The sequence below is a fragment of the Trichomycterus rosablanca genome, chromosome 12 (assembly GCF_030014385.1).
Source record: "Trichomycterus rosablanca isolate fTriRos1 chromosome 12, fTriRos1.hap1, whole genome shotgun sequence".
NCBI lineage: Eukaryota > Metazoa > Chordata > Actinopteri > Siluriformes > Trichomycteridae > Trichomycterus > Trichomycterus rosablanca.
The window spans coordinates 35,036,886-35,057,733 of NC_085999.1; the positions used below are offsets into that span (position 1 = coordinate 35,036,886).

At 42.6% G+C, this 20,848-nt stretch overlaps 1 protein-coding gene across 3 annotated transcripts in view; it reads right to left on the bottom strand.

Annotated features, from left to right (window-relative positions):
- cerkl (ceramide kinase-like) overlaps window positions 1-20,848 on the bottom strand; it is a 79,810-nt gene that overhangs the window by 18,490 nt on the left and 40,472 nt on the right. For all 3 annotated transcript variants that reach the window (XM_063006129.1, XM_063006128.1, XM_063006127.1), the window contains exons 3-6: window positions 20,330-20,461; window positions 15,718-15,781; window positions 8,908-9,050; window positions 2,657-2,731 (exon numbers count right to left, since the gene is read on the bottom strand). In XM_063006129.1, coding sequence (XP_062862199.1) covers window positions 2,657-2,731; window positions 8,908-9,050; window positions 15,718-15,781; window positions 20,330-20,461 — 414 coding nt within the window. The remainder of the gene's footprint in view (window positions 1-2,656; window positions 2,732-8,907; window positions 9,051-15,717; window positions 15,782-20,329; window positions 20,462-20,848) is intronic.

A 20,848-nucleotide genomic window follows, 5' to 3' on the forward strand; every position in this document is an offset into this window, starting at 1 on the left:
CCAAATTTAGCATAGCCAGTCTGCTGCTGGGGACACTGGCGGTGTCAAAGAAGGGTGTATATTCGCCTGAAACACACTTCCTCCGACATGTGCGCAAATCCACCAATCCCTTCTTATTCACCCATACTTCTGTAGATTTGCACGTGAGGTCAGCTTCACATACGGAGAGCCACGCCCCTACCTCTGCGCTCCACCACTTTCTGTACAGGCTCCCTTGGCAACCAAGGTCCTTACACAGCGCTGATAATACCACCCCTTAGTCCAGTCCTTCCCACTTTGTCTGCTGGAGGCATTAGCCAATTGTGCCTGCTAGAGGGCAACCAGTCGTCCGGTAGCAGAGCCGAGGTTCGAACCCGGGAGCTCAGAATCTCGGCGCTGGTGTGCTAGTAGATTATCACAGCCATCAGGGAATACTGCCTCCATAAGAGGGTGTACATGGTCTGCAACAATGCTTAGGTAGGTGGTACGTGTCAAAGTAACATCCACATGGATGGCAGGACCCAAGGTTTCCCAGCAGAATGTTGCCCAAAGGATTACACTGCCTCCGCCGGCTTGCCTTCTTCCCATAGTGCATCCTGGTGCCATGTGTTCCCCAGGTAAGCAACGCACACGTACCCAGACATCCACGTGATCTTTAATTTCCTTCGGGATCAATAAAGTATCTATCTATCTATCATCTGTCAGCTATCCTGCTGCACTACGTGGGTGCCCTCCTTGAACCATTTCTAAGCAACTTCAGGTTCCAAGTTCATCAGTATAATTACACAGACATGAGTGACTATGGGGGTATGGTTGAAACAGCCCAGCTAATGAAAGGTGCTCCTGTCAATGTGCTCTCTGTGCAGGTCACATGCCCGGATAAAACAAGGATGGTTTTTCAGGAAGAGCATTTGGTGCAAAATCTGTGCCAAATCAGGCTGTGACGACCCCTAAATTATTTGATGTCAACAGGTTCTGAGGTGTTTTGAGTAGGGTGACCTGTAAAGTGAGGCGGATTTTGTGGCAGCCGGTGTGAATCCTCCAGACGTGATGAGAACCGCTCGTCCTGAAATCCAGGTCTGGAGAAGGATTCATGCGCCTGTGCCAATCTCAATTAGCATTAACAAAGGAACATGTAGCACCCACTCTTTATCATATCCAAGCTCCAAACGAGATGAGTTCCACCACCATATGGACCACATCTTCAGCCTGAGGAGTTAATGACGGGATGTACTTTCCAGCCATCAGAGGGTCAGTATCAGGTTAATCATCTCATCACACAGCCAAGGAGGTTCACAAAAAAAACCTGGAGAGCTTTTTACCAACGAACAACCAATCAGGTATCTTCTTCTTCATTTTCTACACTAAACACAGCACCACTAACAGAGCAACGAGACCAGCTTTGAAAAGACTACCTGACTAATCCAATTTCTATTTTCCTTATGATGCGTTTTATATACACATACTACATGACCAAAAGTATGTGGACACCTCTACTAATTATTGGGTATGTTTTTTAGCCACACTCATTGCTAACAGGTGTACAAATCAATTATACGCTTTCAACTTTGTGGCAACCATCTGGGAAAGGCCCTTTTTGTTTAAGTATGACTTTCTATATTTAGTCATAACCAATACCCATTCCAATTTCAATTCTTACGCTGCTGCTGTGACTACTGAGCATCCAAGATTCCTAGATTTTTTGCGCTGCCTGCTTAAACACGTCTCATGAAATGAGTGTAACCCATGAGAGGACAGAGCTGTGCCAGCCCCACGTTAAACTGTCTCCCACGTCTCGATCTTCAAGACCAAAGACTTGATTGGTGTGTGTGTGTGTGTGTGTGTGTGTAATCCCCTGACACAAGCCAAATCTGCTTGTCTGTTAGACTAAGCCCAAGAGGAATTGTACAGACAGCACAATGGACCAGACGTATTCATGATAATGTCAAACACAAACACACACACACACACACACACACACACACTAACCTAAGTCCTTGGTCTTGAAGATCAAAATGTAGGAGACCATTTAATGTGGGACTGGCAGACTGGCACTTCCCTGTCCCCTCATGGGTTACACTCATCTTTCATGAGACCTGTTTAACACCATTGCTATTACTAAAGTGCTTCACACACACACACACACTTAAATTAGCCCTGAAACAACAGGCTGCTTGCTCTAATTAAACAGCACATCACAGAGGGTCTCACGATCTGATACAACAGAGAGACAGATGGGGAAACCATGATTAAGAAACACACTACTGGAGATCAAAGTAACTCTATTTGAGGAGTTTGGCATGTTCTGTCTGGGTCCAGGTCACTTTTCTCATGTGCAAGTGTTTACAAAAAAATATTTGAACCCATCACAACGTACTCATGACAAAAAGGTAAACAGGCAGGTTGATAAACAGATGTATGAATTTTATTCAGGTTATTTTATTCTCTAGCTTAAACTGCCCTTATATGTGATGTCGTAATGCATGCCCACCTGTACTAATTGTGTCTGGTGTAATTCTGCCATATGCCCAATGTTTCTGGAATAAACAGCGTCTTTATTATTTAAATGGCGTTTTTATTACTAGCCACACTATGTTGCAATTGTTTTTGGGCTATTGTGCAATAAAGTGCTTTTGTGTTATTAAGTAATGATGTAAACATGAGTGAAGCTTCATACCCATGATGATGTGCAGCGCTGCAGTTACTGGGTGTCTGATGCCATGAACAGAACAGGCGACCACATCAGCAGAACCTGATGAACACAAATGAAAAAATCAGAGCTGTGCTCACATGTAAATACACAGAGAAGTCTAGGGTGGCACGGTGGTGCAGTGGGTAGCACTGTTGTCTCACAGCAAGAAGGACCTGGGTTCGGTTCCCCAGCTGAACGGCAAGGGTCCATTTAGTGCTGAGTTTGCATGTTCTTACTGTGTCTGCGTTGGTTTCCGCCAGAAGCTCCAGTTTTCCTCCCACAAGTCCATGACATGCAGTCAGGTCAACTGGAGCTAGTTAAAACTGCCCCAAGTGTTAGTGGTTGTGTGTGGTTGTGTGTTGGTTTGCCCTGGCCTGGACTGGTGACCTGTACGGGCTGTTTCCTGCCCTACGCCCAATGAATCAGACCCACTGTGACCCTGACCAGGATAAAGCAGTGGTAAAACAGTCTGTAATCAGCTCTGTTTCGGTGTGGAACAGCTACATCGTTTACCCATGTGCTACAAACTGCTGGACTTTAAACAAAAGATGGGACCCCACAGGGCCCTATTTTAGTGACCATGTGCTTAATAGAATACATATGACATCTGACCATCTTGACCACTTACACTTATGTATTTGCTTGCTCTTCAGTGCCAAATAATTCAACATTCTGTGATTTATTTTCTCTCGATCCATAGTTCAACTCCCCAGGCCGGGAATCTACATACAGACATAATTGGCTATGTCTTTGGGAGGTGGGTGGCTGAGGCCAAAGCCGAGGCCTGATCTGGGAAATTCATCCAAAAAGTGTTCAATAGGGTTAAGGTCAGGGCTCTGTGCAGGCCACTGGAGTTCAGTTACACCAAACTTGTCAAACCATGCCTTTATTGACCTCACAGCCATGCTGGAACAGGAAATGACCTTTCAAAAACTGTTCCCACAAAATTGAAATCCCCTTTTATTATAAAGTTGACTATATACACCCGTTAGCAGTGGGTGTGGCTGAAACACCTAAGCTCAATCTTTAGAAGAGATGTCTATATATATTTAGCTAATTAGTGTATAATACAGCTTGTTGTGCATGTATGTTGTAATAAATGTGACGTGACTGGCATGTACGACGGTGTGACAGTGAGATTAATGTGTGTAAATAGTCATTTGTACAGATAAACGTCACACCAGTGTTGTCCACGTTTCGGTGGAGTGTTTTGGTGCTGCTGCACCTGGCAATCAGTTGAGCTCAAACACACAATTTCCTCCGGTCTGTCGGTGCGGATGCACGAGCACTGAGGTGAGGTTAATCATTACAGGACATGCAGTCTGTTACAGAGCTTTCATTTAAAGTGTTATCAGCTAATGCTATCAGTGGAGCAGCTCCGTATCTGTGTGCGTATGAATGAGTGAGAACAGGTGTGTAGGAGTGAGTGTGTTTGTGTAGAGCAGCCTCAGCTCATCAGGTTAGGAGATGCTTGGTTTGGTGATGCGGTTTTCTGTTTGATCAGATTAAAGGGGTCAGATAAGCTCATTTGATCATCATCTATAGTGACCATGTATTGCTCGGGGAATTTTCACAAGTATAAACATTACATTTAGTATCAAATATTCATCCATCCAATCTAAGGGTGCTCGGGTGGTGCAGCGGTCTAACATGCTAACACATCACTACAGTGTATTTAAACTCATGAGTTCAAACCTCTGCAGAACCACCGACCTGGTCGAACATCCACACACACATAATTGACCGTCTTTGAAGGAGGGAAGGTCAGACAGAGTCTCTTCCCGCTGTCACTGCGACATCCCACTTACTGGTCTGTGAGGCCTAGTGTGGCTTTCCATACGTGATACGACTCTGTGTGGGAACCCAACACTGGAAGGTGATGGAATAAGTAAGAGCAGCAGTAAGAACATATACAATACTGAAAAAGCTACTGGCATTTTAAAGAATATTGTAACAGACTAGTCAGATAAAACCAAACTAGTGAGGTAATGGACCGAAATGCAGGATACCAGTGACAGTGGCAGCTTAGTGGGTAGAGCTTTGGGCTATCAATCGGAAGATTGTTGGTTCAAATCCAGTTTCTGCTATGCAGCCACTATTGGGCGCTTGAGCAAGACCCTTAACCCTCTCTTCTCCAGGGGCGCCGTACAATGGCTGACCCTGCACTCTGACCCTGCACTTCCTAACAAGCTGGGATATGCAAAAAAAGAATTTCATTGTAATGTACATCTGTGTATAGAAGGCCTTTATTTGTCATATATTCATATACAGGTGTACAGTACAACAAAATTCTTTCTTCACATATCCGGCGTGTTAGGAAGCTGGGGACAGAGCGCAGGGTCAGCCATTGTACAGCGCCCCTGGAGCTGAGAGGGTTAAGGGCCTTGCTCAAGGGCCCAACAGCGGCTGCACAGCAGAGCTGGGATTTGAACTCTCAGCCTTTTAGTTGATAGCCCAAAGCTCTACCCACTAGTCTACTGTCCAACAGCCTGTTTATAGCCGAAACCCAGGATCAAACCAGCGACCTTTAGATCTTCAGTCTAATGCTCTCCCAACAGATATTTCGACATATATATGCATATATGACAAATAAAGGCATTCTTATTCTTCTTAACTGAGGTAGAATAATACTGTGGCTAAAGAGTCAGAAACAAAATAAAAAATATGATAACTAAAATAACGGAAACTAAAAACAAAAGGAAATCACATAAAATCTACAGCCTAAACTAGAGAGGCAAAATACAAATAGACAAATGTAGGTCTGAGTAAGGGATGTCACAGCCATCATGCTCACCCAGAAGAAAAAAAAAACAATATTCATCCCTCAGTGACTGAAGCCTACGCTGTCCCTAGCAAATGTCAGGAAACTTGGTGCTATCTGCTGGCTGGGCGGCTATGACTTTGGGTCAGTTAAACAGTTTGGCTGAAGCCCTGCCTGAGATGGATTGGTGCCCGGTCCTGGGCCTTGCACCCAGTGTTTCTGTAGACGATGTCCCAGACTGAATCATTTAGAAGTGTATTCAAATAGTACCAAACACGTAGAAGAACACTAAGTAGTATTGAGAAGTGGTAGCTCAGTGGTTAAGGTACTGGACTAGTAATCAGGAGGTTGCCGGTTCAAGCCCCGCCACAACCAAGTTTCCACTGTTGGGTCCCTGAGCAAGGCCCTTAACCCTCATTTGCTCAAAATCGTGTTCAGTCATAATTGTTAGTCGCTTTGGATAAAAGCGTCTGCTAAATGCTGAAAATGTAAATGTAAGCAGTGCATTCTGTTAGGTGGATTGTGTTTAGCATTGTTGTTTATCTCCTTAGAGAAAATAATATTCTGTATGAATTTACTAAGTAACTATTTTCATTGTTGTAAAGTGAAGAGTAAAGTTGCCAAAAATATTAGAAATACCCAAAAATGTACCTTAACACAGTAATTACGTATTTCTAACTGACTGGCATTGATGCTCATCTTTTTGTCTCCAACTCTCTTCACAACTTCACTGCAGCTGATGTTACATGATCTAAATACCAAAACAATCATTTTGTAAAAGAGTGTCATTGTTCCGTGCACTTATTGCTGCTCAGTGTCCACCTGAGATCATCAGTACTCCACAGAGGAAAACAATGGCGTCTATTACTAGCCGCGCACTACGCGATTGTTTTTGTGCTATTGTTGTCTGGTGAAGTGCTTTGTGTAAGCGTCGCGTGCTGTAGTTCCATATTTCATCTTTCTGAAAGAAAGAACGAAATAAATAACATCGCTCAAGCCTGTGCCAACATCACAACTGCGTCCATATATTATCAGTCCCCATTCCGGAGCGGTGGGAAAAGTGGGGGGTTTGTAAGTGAGAGAGCAAGACAGACAGAAAGTGAAAAAGAGAGAAAGAGAGAGTGAGTCGAGAGGGAGGGTGAAGTGAGAGGAGGAGAAAAAAAATGTCCTTGGAAGTGCGAGCACTTCTGCAGAACAATTAACTTAATTAAGCAGACGGCATGAATATTCATAAGGCTGTTAATGTCTCCCCCCCATCCGCGCAGATGAACGCCACGTAACGACTCGCTAGTCAAGCATGTCTTAGAGCCTCGTCAAAAAATTGTTGGTTCTTTGCCTGGAATATCAAAGAAATTAACAGTCCCGCGGAAACCCTTAGGAGCCAGCGAATTAATTAGAAGCCTGTGCTTTACGCATTATGGGCTACATAGGGAGCGGCGTATATGAGACGCAGCCCTTAATTGGGCCGCAAGAGTCGTTTTATGTGTTCATCTAGCGTGGGGAAAATAATGTGGGGGTTTTGTTGGAACATGATTATGACTCGGTTATATAGAGGAGATTATATATTAGATGTGTACTCTGTTGTCTAGAAGTCGTGCAGTATAGTATCATATTAAAGAAAGGTGTGGACCACCCAGAGTTCAACCCAGGCCCACCATGGTCTGTTACTGAGAAAAAAGTACCAATCGTTGTTGGGGTCAGTGTTCTGCGATGCTCCCGGTCTCATGTCGCTTGTAACAGATGAGCCCCTGATAATGCAACCCACGTTGTGATGTTGACAATCCAGTTTATTCTTGGTCTTCCTCGTCTTCTGAGTCCTTTTACAAGTTCTGTCATAACACCATCTTCAATACTGTCATGTGGGTGCCTCATCACAAGCCCAACATAATGTAACTTGCAGGACTTACAGAACTGGTGGTTCAATTACAATGATGAGCTGCAATCTTCAGACATCCTGAAGGACTCCTGTGGTATCTGGTACCAGAACATTAGCAGTCGATCCTTCAGCTTCTGTACATAATAAGTTAAATCATCTTACATTGCATCCCAATGCAGCTCTGCCATATGATCTTGAAAACATGACTTAGTGGACCAGTCAACCTTCCATTTTTCAGACTATTGGTGCTTTCGACACTGGACAGGAGTTAGCATGGGCACTTTGACTGGCCTGCGACTATGCAGTCCCATACATAGAAGGCTGTGATGCACAGTGTGTTGGGACACCTTCACATCATCACCAGGAATAAAATAATGTGCAATTGGAGCCACAGCAGATCTTCTGTTGGTCCGTACCAGACACCGTAGCCCTCATGTCCCCTGGCATTAATCAACCAATCAGTCCTGGCTGCCCAACAACCTGCTGGCAGTTCAAAGTTTGACCCTTCTCAAACCAGTAGCTACCAGTTGTTAGATTTGGTCCTTATCAAAGTCACTGAGGTGTTTATGCTGATCAGATCTGCTGCTAGAAGCTGAACATGTTTCCATTGGTCCAGAGTCTAATGTGTGTCTGCTTTATACCACTTCAGATAAAACTGACATTGCACATAATGATATTAGAGCTGTGTATGACTGCACATACATAAAAAAAACAATCAACTGATTTGTCGTTGAACAGTTTTTGTGCTAACAGAGACAGGTTGAAACTGCTGCAAACAGACAGATGATTTGTACACACTACATGGTTCAGTATTCAGTTGTCAGCGCAGTTGACCCTTAAAGTTCCATGAAGCAGCTTTAGCGGGACATAATGTTACTAGTTGACCAGCTGAAAAGCAGCCTGTGGCAGTGCCACACAGACCCATTTTACGTTTATGTCAGTATGCAGTGCGTGTTTGAGTACGTAAATGGAAACGTGGATTCTATGAGCTGGAGAGTGACGTGGAAGACTCAGTCTTTATTACCTCAGTGTGGTTTCGTTCTAGCTGTGATGAAATCAGTCTGATCACACACACACACACACACACACACACACACACATTATTAGCAAAGCTGTTTGTTTCTGCCAGAGATGCTTCACTACCTGATCAGTCTAAATCATAATGACAGGTGAATGTGTGGAAGAAGGTTCAGAGGAACTCTGGGTAATTAGCGAGCAATAGAAACCTGTGAATGATTGAAAATTTCAGTGAATGTTCAGTGGGATTTCAGTGAGTGCTCATTATACAGGTTTACTACCGATGTTCCTGTGCTGTTCCATTTTTCTCACAATTTAGCTCTTGTAAATTGCTGCCCACTGAGTGTCTGTATTTCAAGACATCTACCAAACCAGGGGGGTGATGGGTAACACGGGCCTCCTTTCAAACTGCAGCTCATGTAAAAAGATTTTGGTGAAGGTTCCACTATATGAATGTAGACAATGTACATTTATGCTTCCAATTCTGTGGCAACAGTTTGGGGAAGGCTCTTTGCCAAAAATTGCAGGAAAATAAGTCTCATTTGGTGTTTGTTTTTAGAGGGAACAGAAAGTGACCCTTACCTGCTGGGATCACACCCAGAGGAAGTGGTGCTGGGACAGGCTTGAAATCGGAGTGTGTGTCCCTCTTAGCTTCCGTCTGTGCTCGAAGTAACAAACCGTGAGCGACTTCAGCTACTGAGCCATCCCCACCTACACACACCACACTGACAGAGAGAGAGAGAAAGAGACAAAGAAAGTGAGAATCTGAAATAACTTCAACCATACGTTACATGACTGCCTGTAATTACACGTCAATTTAAGACGGTAATTATGTTTATACACAATATGCATGAAGGAAGGGGCACATGCAAGTCAGTAGCTCTTCCTGGTCAGGGCAGAGGTGGTGCAAGCATCTGAAAAAATTGCAGTTAGAAATTGGAAACAACTCGACAAGGAAGGCAAAAATAAAAAAAGGTAATACGGGTGTTGTAAAATGTTGTTTATTCCATAACAAATTAAATTACGAATCTGTCTTTTATGACAGCCCACCATTGCTGATATGGGTTTGAATCCCAGCAGTGCTACTGATGGCCAGACGTCTACACAGACATGATTGGCTGTGTCTGAGGGTAGGTGGCTAAAGCCCTGTGATAGACTGGCACACAAATGTTGAAGACATTAACACCATCTCATTTAGTCTCCTGAGTGACAGAGCTGCTACACTCATTAATTATTTATAAATTATCAGTAGACACACTGCTACAGCCAGAGCTTCTTTCATAATGGATCAAAAATGTAAAATTAATAAAAATAATATTAAGTCAATAAATAAGGGGGGTCACCACCATGGATCATTCTGATGTGCATGCCTGATCTGGCACAGTTGTTCCTGATGCAACCCTCCTTACTTTATCTGGGCTTGGGACAAGCACAATAGCTAGGCTTTTCGGCCATCCCAGCACCCCTCACCCCAATACTTTTGTCCATCGTGTATAACAGTATATAATATAATAGTATCCACTCCTCTCAAACAAAATGTCTCTGTGTGAATTTGTAACCACTCAATCAAAAAAGCATTTGCGAGGTCGGGCACTGTGGAGTTAAGGTCAGTCCTGTGTGCAGGTCACTGGAGTTCCATCACACCTAATGCCAAGTTCACACTACATGACTTTCCAAGTCGTCAGGTCGCTGTACAGTTCACACTACACAACTGATCGGTGATAGGGGGTTTCACACTACACCATCTATCACCAACTGGAATCGCAGGCGAGCTTCTCTGGTCTCCCAAACTACGTTTTGTCACGAAAACAAACGCAAGAATAGATGAGGGGTTTAATGATACTACATCCAAAAATGCACCTCAACAATAAGCGAGCGATCAAAGTTTGTGTGCTGATATGCAGCGTATAAGCAAAGAGAAAAATAAATGAATCTGAGTGGATTTGGCTACGTGAACAGCATGGACTGTTCTATAGTGAGTTGGAGGTTAATAATAATTTTTTGCAATGCAGTGTTGGTGTTTTGTAGAGAACGATAAGGTCAGAAATACTGTAAAACTTGTGTATATGCCGATGTATTCTGATAGAAACTATATTATGCCCCGTCCCACCTTTTTATAACTCCTCCCCTGCGTTTCCCCTCACCCCGTATCTTGCGTTCTCATTGGCTGTTCGACATAGCACTCATTGCCAGTCGGGCAACTCAGATCCAGATATCTGGCATGCTAGATATCACTTGTCGGATCGAGTTGTTGAGTAGTTCACACATAGCGATTGAGAGCCGAGTTTCGATCGCCGAGCAAATGCCGAGTTGCTCCCGAGCCGGGAAATCTGGCGCCGACCAGTCACCAAGCGAAAATCAGGGCAAAAACCGTGTAGTGTGAACTAGGCATAACCATGTGTTTATTGTGTTTATTGACCTTGCTTTGTGCACAGGTATGGGGCTTCCCAAAATCTGTAAGCATAATATATAATTTATATAACTGATTTTGAGTGCTCGAGTGGTTCAGCGGTAAAATACGCTAGCCTGATGCTGCTGGGATCCAGGGTTCAGGGCACCGCAGCGGTGCTATCGGCCAGTAGGGTGTCTAAATACAAAAAGGGTTGGCTATGTCTGCAGGGAGATGGCCGAGGCCCTGCAATGGACTGTCCAGGAGTCCTGTCCAGGGTGTGCTGGACCAGATGGTGATAAAGCAGTGGTACAACATAAAAATAATAATTGATTTTTATACACCTGTTATAACTACTGGTGTCCACGTACTTTTGGCCATGCAGTGTAGAGCTATTCTATACCTGTGAGTACTAAATTATCCACCTCTGAAAGCTGGTGGCATGCTGGGTTTATTGTATTTTCCTAATTTTATGTCGTTTCCGCTGGATAATGAGATCTCGGCTGGAAGGGGGTCGCTGGAGGTTCTGGGTATGAATGCGGCATTTTGCTTTGAGGTGATGATCATTAACATTAATGTGCGAGCATGATGACTGGCACGGTGGCATAAGCGACACCTTTTAAACCTGCCCATTGTGCCTTGCAAACACTCACACACGTGCGTGTGAATGCAGGGCGACGGTGTGTACGTCTCGCGCCCACGACCTTGAGAGAGCTGCATCCGAAATAGCACCGTTTCATTAGACAGGTCAGAACAGCGAGATTACCGCCATAATTAATGAGTTATGATCTATTAATGAAAAATGTGCGATGTTACCTTTTCAAACTTAATTCTTCGGAGGTTAATTAAGCTTGTGAGGATGGAGAGATAATGTGTGTGTGGGTGGGTGAGTTGAGGCGGGGGATGTGAGAGAGCGTCTGTCTGTAAAGCGCAATGAAACATTTCCTCTCCAGAAAAATGCTGGGGATAAAAAATAAAACAATGAGAGCTTTTTTTCCTCTCTGAACCTTTAGCGACGTGTTGATGGCAGCTCTGATTTTTTTTCCTCTTTAATCAGACACCTTGGATAACTGCAAACCCGCTGCGATGTTTCCTGAGCTTGAGACGGATTCTCACACTGCAGCGCACGGTAAAATCTTCCAACACTTTCTGTGACAAAATTCCATGAGACCTAAAATCAAGCGTCGCCTGCCAAATCCAGTGGCATGTTCGAATAGAAATGCTGCCGAGCAATTCTGAGCCATGAAAACTTGTGAGCAAAACTCCAGGATCGAGCAAATCTGATGTTGACTGCTGAGTTTATTTTTTGCTATTAGCAATAAACTGTAGTCAAGTTTGGAAGTTACGATTATGGAGCAAGATAATCTTTCTTTATTCTGAAGCAGACCAGAAGTCCATTGCAATGTAAAGCTTACTTGACTGTGGACAGAGTTTCAGGTTATGATTCATTCTTTTGGTGCCTCTCTTATTACATTTGGAAAGTCAGAAAACTTTACTTTTCGAATACAAGGTTTTGGGGTTTTTTCCCCAACCTTGGCAGGACACCACTATTCCATGTCACACAAGATTCATCTGTTCAAGTTTTTAATGTCAAACACAGTCGTGGACAATTTTGTATCTCCAATTCACCTCACTAGCACGTCTTTGGACCGTGGAAGGAACCCAGAGCTCCCGGAGGAAACCCACGCAGACACAGGAAGAACATGTAAACTTCACACAGAGAGCCCCATCTGGGGATCAAACCCAGGACCTTTATGCTGTGAGGCGACAGTGCTACCCACTTTTGTGTATTACAAAAAATTGGACAGTGAAGTATGTGCACCATTTAATCACAGAATAAGAATAGTTGCAGGGTGGTGAGGCCGTAAATGACACTGGCTCACTACTGATGGTATTCAGGGTTCGAATCCTCCCGGTCGGGCGTCTATATGTCTGTGGTGTGTTACTGTATTTCACCCAGTGATTCTGGGGAAACTGGACACGCAGCGACCCTGACCAGGATAAAACATAAAAATTAAATTAAATTAAAGAGAATCACCAAGTGCCCCATTAGATGTATGTAAACCATATCAACAATAAATCAGATTAGTTTAATAAGCAATAAAAAAACATCTATGCTTGTAATGCTCTTGTTAATGTTTGAAAAAGCCTGCTGAGAGGAAGCAAGGTGAGGATGAGGATCCTGAGGAAGAGCAGAAGCTAAAGGCTTTTGGAACAGTAGATCACGAGTTGGCCCTTTGCTTCACCTGATCCATCTGTCCCTCAGCTTGATTGGCAGTCAAGGCCAGAGCTGCAGGAGCTCTAACTTAATCCCAGAACACTCACTCACCATCACACACTGAGAAATCCTGTACCAAGGATGAATAAACGCCAGCTCACTCCATCAACCACCAGTAAAACCACTAACAGGGAACACTGGTGCTTGTGTGTTCCATAGTGTGATGCACTGGTGTGTGAGGGAGCATGTCCGTGTTGGTCAGTCCTGGTTCATGGTCGTCATGCCTGGTTTCATGTTTTTCTGTATAACAAACCCCATAATTTGCTAGAACTTTACACTAGCACATCTTTCATTCTAGAATAAAGATTCTGAAATGAGATATGGCCAAAAGTATTTAGACACCCCTCCTAACGATTAAGTTCAGAAGTTTTGGGACAAGGTGGGGATAGACCGCTTCCTGTTTCATCACAACTGTCCCCCTGAGCACAAAGTAGGGTCCATAAAGACCTTCTCATCCATCATCAGTGACCGACCTCACAAGTGCTCTTTTCATTGGGCACAGATCTTCACAGACATATTACAAAATCCACTGGGCAGTCTTTCTAAAAGAGTGGATAATGATGTAGCAGCAAACTGTGGGGGTGGAGTAGAGGGGCGCTACATTAATGAATAGTTTTGGAATTGGATGTCCAGCAAGATCATCTGGTGTCCACATACTTTTGTCTATATGGCACTACATGGACAAAGTATTGGGACATCCTTTCTAATGTTTTAATTTCTGTGTTTCAGGCACAACAATCAATCTTTATTGATTATTTATATAATGTTATTTATATAATGAAAATGTTATGCTTTCAACTTTTAACAACAGTTTAGGGAAGGCCCTTTTTCTGTTCCAGAATGACTGAACCCCTGTGCACAAAACAAGCTCTATAAATACGTGAAGAAAAGCTCAGTTTAAAGAAACTTAAGTGTCCTGCACAAAGCCCTGACCTCAACCCTGCTGAACAGCTCTGGAACGTACTGGAACATCAACTGAGGCTTTATTGACCAACATCAGTGCCCAGCCATACAAATGCTCTTTTGACTAAACAGGCACAAATTTCCACAGGCACACTTCAACATCTTGTGGGAAGCCCTCTCAGAAGTGTGGCTGTTGTTACGAAAGCACAGGAAATTGAGTTTACACAAATTGGAACAATGCAATCTAAGTCTTTGTTTAGGCTAATAAATATGTCATGTTTGTTAATATTTTTAGGTATAAAGTTAATGTGTGTGAGTAAAGAAAACACTTTACAATAGAAATATGTTAAATAATAACAGAAGTGGCTGAAAACTCAACTCACAAATGTAGGTGGTCCACCTTAAATTACCAAAAGCTGATATACGCTTATATACCAAATGTTTAACTGCTCTAGAACATGAGCAGCAACTCTCAGATCCATTCCAGTACACTGAGCTTGTCCTTGTCCTTTTGTCTTTTGGCTGAACTGCATGCTGCGATTTTAATCAAAAAACACGGTGCCAGACTTAGCACCCCCCTCTTAACTACACACACCCACGCTAGCTAGCTGGAGGCCAAGTGACAAGACCTAATGGATGAGCATTTTTAAATATACAGAAAAATACAACCCCATTCTCAAAAAAAACTGGGAAGTCCAGTGAAGTATACAGGGGAGTAATTCTCTCTCTAAACACTGAGCACTATCAATTATTTTAGTAATTAAAGATCCACCTGCCTCTTCGGCCCCACAGAGACCCACACTAACGGCATGACAGAGACCTGGAGAGAAACGGACGAGCCCTGCGGCTTTAATCACTTGCTCAGAAAAGGTCACTGCTCCTTTCCTACTGTCTGTTGGTCTCTCTGTCTTTCTTTTTTCTTTTGTACTTGTACTTGTATCTTGTACATTGCTTCATTTATGGAAGGCTAATTGTCCACTTCAGAGATGAAAATGTATCATGTCAGTTATAAGTCAGCGACCATTTTCTTTATTTTCTGTCCACCTGTCTCTCTGTCAGTTGCATTGTTTTATTTAGGGTTTGAAGGGTACATGTCAGGCACAGAGATGGACACTTGTGCTTTGTCATTTCATGCTGACTTGATTGCCACATTAAACCGAGAAACTAAACTAAAGCAGCAGACCAAACTAGAATTTGTAATCTGTCTGATTCTGGACATTAACTGCACAGCATGACAACGTCTGAAATCAGATTATACATTTGTATTAATCAGTCACTTGGAGTCATTTCTAAGCAACTTCCCAAGATCATATGTACAAGCAATTGTTTGTAAGTACAAAGTACATGGAACAGTGGTCTATTTGTCAAGGTTGGGAGGAAAGAGCCAAACATCATGATGATGGGAAATTTGTTTACAGCCAATATAAAAATGAGATCAGAGTTCAGATAAAACAGAGAAAAGGTGAGGGTTTTTAATGCTAACAACACTGTACCTACTGTCTGGCATGCTGGTGGTAGTATTATGTTCTGGTGATGTTTTGCTACTACTGGAACTGGTGCATTATAGACAGCAAAAAAAAAATAAATAAATAAATAAATAAATAAGTTTATTAATTGTACAACCTCAAAGCACAACTGGCCCTGAAATAGCTGAATCAGACTAAATTTAGTGGCCTTCCCAGGGTTTGACCTCAGACGTATGGAGGATATATGGACTGTACTGAGATGCAAATAATTATTACGTTTAAAGACTAAAAATTAATAAGATTAAAGACTAAATTAAATTAATAAGAAAGAAAAAAAGAAATAAAGAAAGACATACCCATCGTATTGGTGGAGACTGCACTCCTTCAGGATGGACAGAACGTGACCTTTTCTCTCAGTCACTGCAGAAGGGAAAAAGAGTTTGCATGTAGATAAGTCTGTACATAAATAAATAAATAAGGCAGAGCATGGAAACGGCTCTCAGTAGCCTAATCCAAGCTTTGGCACGCAGTTCGAGCTGAGCATATGGTCCTGGCTGTAAAGCAGAATTTATACCCGCATGCTGTTTGCATTTTTAATCAAGAGAAATAAAAAGGAGTGAAACAAAGTACATGGACATCTTGTGTTTAGCTCATGGATAAGCGAGGTCAACCCAGACGCTGCCCACACAAACATCACTCCAACACAAAACCTGCTGGACCCGATTAATGGATCAGGCACTGGTCCAGCCAAAGTGCATGTACTTGATCTTTTTTACTTTATTTTCATGCATCAATAATGTATGATGCACTGGATGGCCAAAAGTATTTGGACACCCGACAATGAGCTTTTTGGACATCCCATTCCAAAAACAAAGGGTATTAAAATAGTGACCTCTATGTGATCCTTTCAGCTGGAACAACAGCCGCTCTTCTGACTAAGAAGTATGTCTGTGGGAATTTGTGTGCATTCCACACATACACATACAAACACACACACTCACACATACACACACTTACACACACATTAAAACACTAACACAATATCTGACCACCTGTGAAAAATGTCTCCTAGCAACTTGGGTTAAATATCACAAAGTAAAATTATATTATACAACTTTTGTCATCAATAAATCTAAATAAATATAAATTAATCATCTTAGTTGCTGTCTATATTTTAAACCCAGCAGGTTTAGATTTTCATTCAGACACTCATTCATTGGCTGTTTTACCACTGCTTTATCCCGTTCAGGGTCTCATTCATTGGGCAAAATGCCCGAATATGGGTTATTCCTTGCCTCTGGTCACTGTCTTTGAGGAGTTTTGGTATGTTCTCTTTGTCCCAAGTTAAGTTTTCTTCCAAGTACTTTGATTTTTCCTCAACCTCCCAGAAACATGAGAGAACTGCCCAAGTGAGTACATAAATGTGTCAGGGTGTTTCATGGTCTGGGTTTCTGCCTCACTAACTAATGTTACCAGGTGGCATCAAACAAACCACAGTGCTGACCAGAATAAAGAATAAATAAAAAGAATACAACCCTGGACTGTTCATGTGTGAGGAGGAGAGAGAGGTGCTGAGAGTTTCATAAGAGCAGTTCGTCCCACTGACCTTTAGAGGGAGCCACTGCGAACTAAACTGAGGGACAAGACCTGATCCTGCAGGCATCTGGCTGTGTGGTGCTGGACTTTATCGAATACAACTGTAGCCAAGGGTCTAGGTCTGGATTTACAATTGCTGGGTACTAAATGGCTGCCCCTGACACCCCCCCCCCCCCCCACACACACACACACATGCACACACAGACACACACATCAGAACAAATGTACTGTTTTGCTTCAAAACACAATATATTCACTTACAAAAAAGATGAAAATTATTTAATCTAGACTTGCCCCCACCTTTGCAGCCATGTCAACTTTTACACCTCTGGGAGGATTTTCTAGTGTATGTAGTAATTTAATCATATGAAAGGTCAGGCACCAGTGGTGTATGAGAAGGCCTGGCTCACAGTCCACTTACAGAAGCGTTCAACAGAGAGGTCAGGGATCTATGGAGACTGCTGCAGTTCCTCTACATCAAACTCATCAAACCATGTGTTTAAGGACAAAGTCACAGTCATGCTGGAACAGAAAAGGGCCTTCCCTAACCTATAGATAAGGTCAGCAGTCAGATCAGCTCTGTAAATCGAAAGAAGTCCTAGGGGACTTCTATGCGCATTTTTTTGCTCATCATTTTTTAATGCTAATACGTTTATAGCATTCCACTTTTAAGCCAATAGCTTTTAAAATATTAGTACTTTAAAATGAGCTCAAATTAAAAATGTCAATTCAAAGCATTTAAAACAAAAGTGGTGCACTTTTAACAGATAAACAACAGCTTTACAATATTTCCACCGCATATAAATGACAAACATTAAAGAGAAGCGTGAGCTTGAGCCTCACTGGACGTCCTGCACATTTCTCTCAATAATGTTAAAGCTTACTTCTGCTGCAACTGTGCAAATAGATTCCCCACTGATTAAGTTATTTTTATTTCAATGACACTTAAGTGTCTTTTAATGGTGGACGCTCAGAGCCAAACCATCACCAAGCCGAATTACTGCTCAGATCATTTCTGCACTCACACATCTACAACTATCAGAGCCTGGCATGATCTGTAGTACCAGTAGGGCTGCCTGCTGTGTGTGTGTGTGTGTGTGTGTGTGTGTGTGTGTGCGTGTGTGTGTGTGTGTGTGTGTGTATGGGTGCAGTGGGTTGGGGGGCAGTGGTAGACCATGTTAGAACAGATGGGTGCAGCTCCGCCCCCTGGGTCAGGTTACTGAGTGCAAGACACAAACATATTCACAATATAGAGGTACAGATGCTCGGAACACAGCTAACACACACACACACACACACACACACACACACACACACACACACACACACACCATATTTCAAAACATCATACACACACCAGAGTCATACACACACACAAACACACATACAATCTAGTTCTCTTGACACATCTGTGCACTATTATTTAACCCTCAGCCTCAGTACCTGGTGCAACATCCTTTTACCTTGTTTACCTCTAATAAGTGCTAACAAGCTTCTGACGCCTCCCTCGTGGAATCTTCATTAATTCTTCTCATGCAAAAGCTTCCAGCTCACTGAGGTTGGACGGCTCTCAAGCTGCGACCTCTTTCTTTAAATCTCATCAAATCCTGTGACTGAGAGGCCGCTCCAGGATATTCCATCACTGATCTCTTAACCAAGCTCTGGTTGAGTTGAAAGTGTGCTTGGAATCATTGTCTTGCTTGAAAATCCAGTTATTACCAAGGCTGAATTTCTGATATTTTTGTAAATCTAAGATGCCAGTCACACTGTCAAGACTCCAAGTTCCTGCAGCAGAAAAAAACACCCCCACATCATTACTTATCCACTCCATGTATGACAGGGAGGAAAGTATTCTTCTGCTCATAAGCCTCAACTTCTTGTACCAGACAAACTGTTGATCCATGTGGCCAAATGGTTCCAGGTTTGATTCATTACTTTACAGAACTGTGTCCCAGAACTCTGCAGTCATATCCAATTTCCTTCTGGCATTTTCCAGTGTTCCTGTGCTTCTTGGTCAGGAGTGGTGGGCATCGTGGAGTCTGAATTTAAAGTCCCTTTTTGTTAAGTGATCACACATACGTCACAGCTTTAATCAGGTCATTCTTGCAGTAAAATTCAAAGTTCAATGTGTAGTTATTTCTAAGAAGCTTCCAGCTGCAAAACTGCTACTCATTGGATGTTTTCACACAACTCTGTAAACACTCTACACTACTGTTCTGAGTGAAATCAGCAGGTCAGCCACAAAGTCGCTCGTTTGTGTTTAATGTTTAATAGGGCGCAGTGTTTAGCAATGACACTTTACAGAAAGAAGGGCATGGGTTTGATTCCTTGACCGGTAGACCAGGGCCTTTATGTGTGGAGTTTGCATGTTCTACCTGTGTCCATGTAGGTTTTCTCCAGCTGCTGTAACCTATCTACCTGTTTACCTGAGCAAATTTTCAAAACATGCATTTTTATCATTCCACAAATGATATCACTTTTAACATACAGTTAAAAGACACACACAATGATATAACAATGATATCACTTTTAACATACAGTTAAAAGACACACACAATGATATAACAATGATATCACTTTTAACATACAGTTAAAAGACACACACCGTGTTCTGTTTATATTTGCATTTTACCTACTGTCCAGACTTTTCTGGTATTGAGTTTGTAAGTAAATCAGAACACTGAGGCCGGACATTCTTTTACGTTATTATTGATTAGACACTGCTAATGGAAACCAGTACACAGAGCTGTGTGTGTGTGTAGTGGCGAGTGAACAATGTGGTTGGACATGGCCTGAGGGGGAACATTATTGTACCTCAGACACCAGTAATGCCCTGAGGGCCTGAGAGGGCACAATCACCTAAACATAATGATGTCATCACACGAGCACAGGAGACGCAGGTCCATATGTGCTGGACTGAACTGGGGATGGGCACCAGTACTCCATTCATCACAAATTATATTTAATCATTTCAACAAAATTAATGTAGAAATACATTATGTATGTAGGCGGGTCCTTTCTGTGTGGAATTTGCATGTTCTCCCCGTGTCTGTGTGGGTTTCCTCCGGGTGCTCCGGTTTTCTCCCACAGTCCAAAGACATGCAAGTGAGGTGAATTGGAGACACTAAATTATCCATGACTGTGTTCGATATAACCTTGTGAACTGATGAATCTTGTGTAATGAATAACTACCGTTCCTGTCATGAATGTAACCAAAGTGTAAAACGACGTTAAAATCCTAATAAACAAACAAATTCACTTCTGCCTAGGGGCAATTTAGAGTGGACCACTGTGCATGACTTGATCTATTGACTTTGAAAATTTCATGCATAAACTCTGTGTGTGTGTGTGTGTGTGTGTGTGTGGACATACCAGTGACATCAACCTGTATATCAGCGAGCTTGAACAGAGGTGCCACCTGATCCTGGTAGATTTGGTATGCATCCTTCTTGTGGCTGGTTGGGTTTACAAAGACCTTCAGAGATTTGGGATGATGCTTAAAGCCTGAAACACAAGTAAAGAATAAAATAAAGCTGAAAGAAGCATAAAAAATTGCTAACCTCCACCTCATGTACAACTCCAAGTATTTCAACACTGCTCATGCACCTCAACCAGACAACTAAAATTGGATACTGCAAATGACCATCCCTCTCTCAGACATGGCTACCTGCTCCTACAAAGCATCTGACCAGGCCGATGGCACTGCTGAGACTCAGCTGCTGTGATCCCAAACCTCCCTACTCTTTTAATTGTATTCTCTACTAAAGCATGATAAGTAACCACAACTGTTATATTAGTTCATATAACATTTTATCAATATAGCCATGGAGATGAAATGCTGTGAATCGAGTACACCTGGTAGAACCCTGTGATTTGCAATATGTAAAGAAC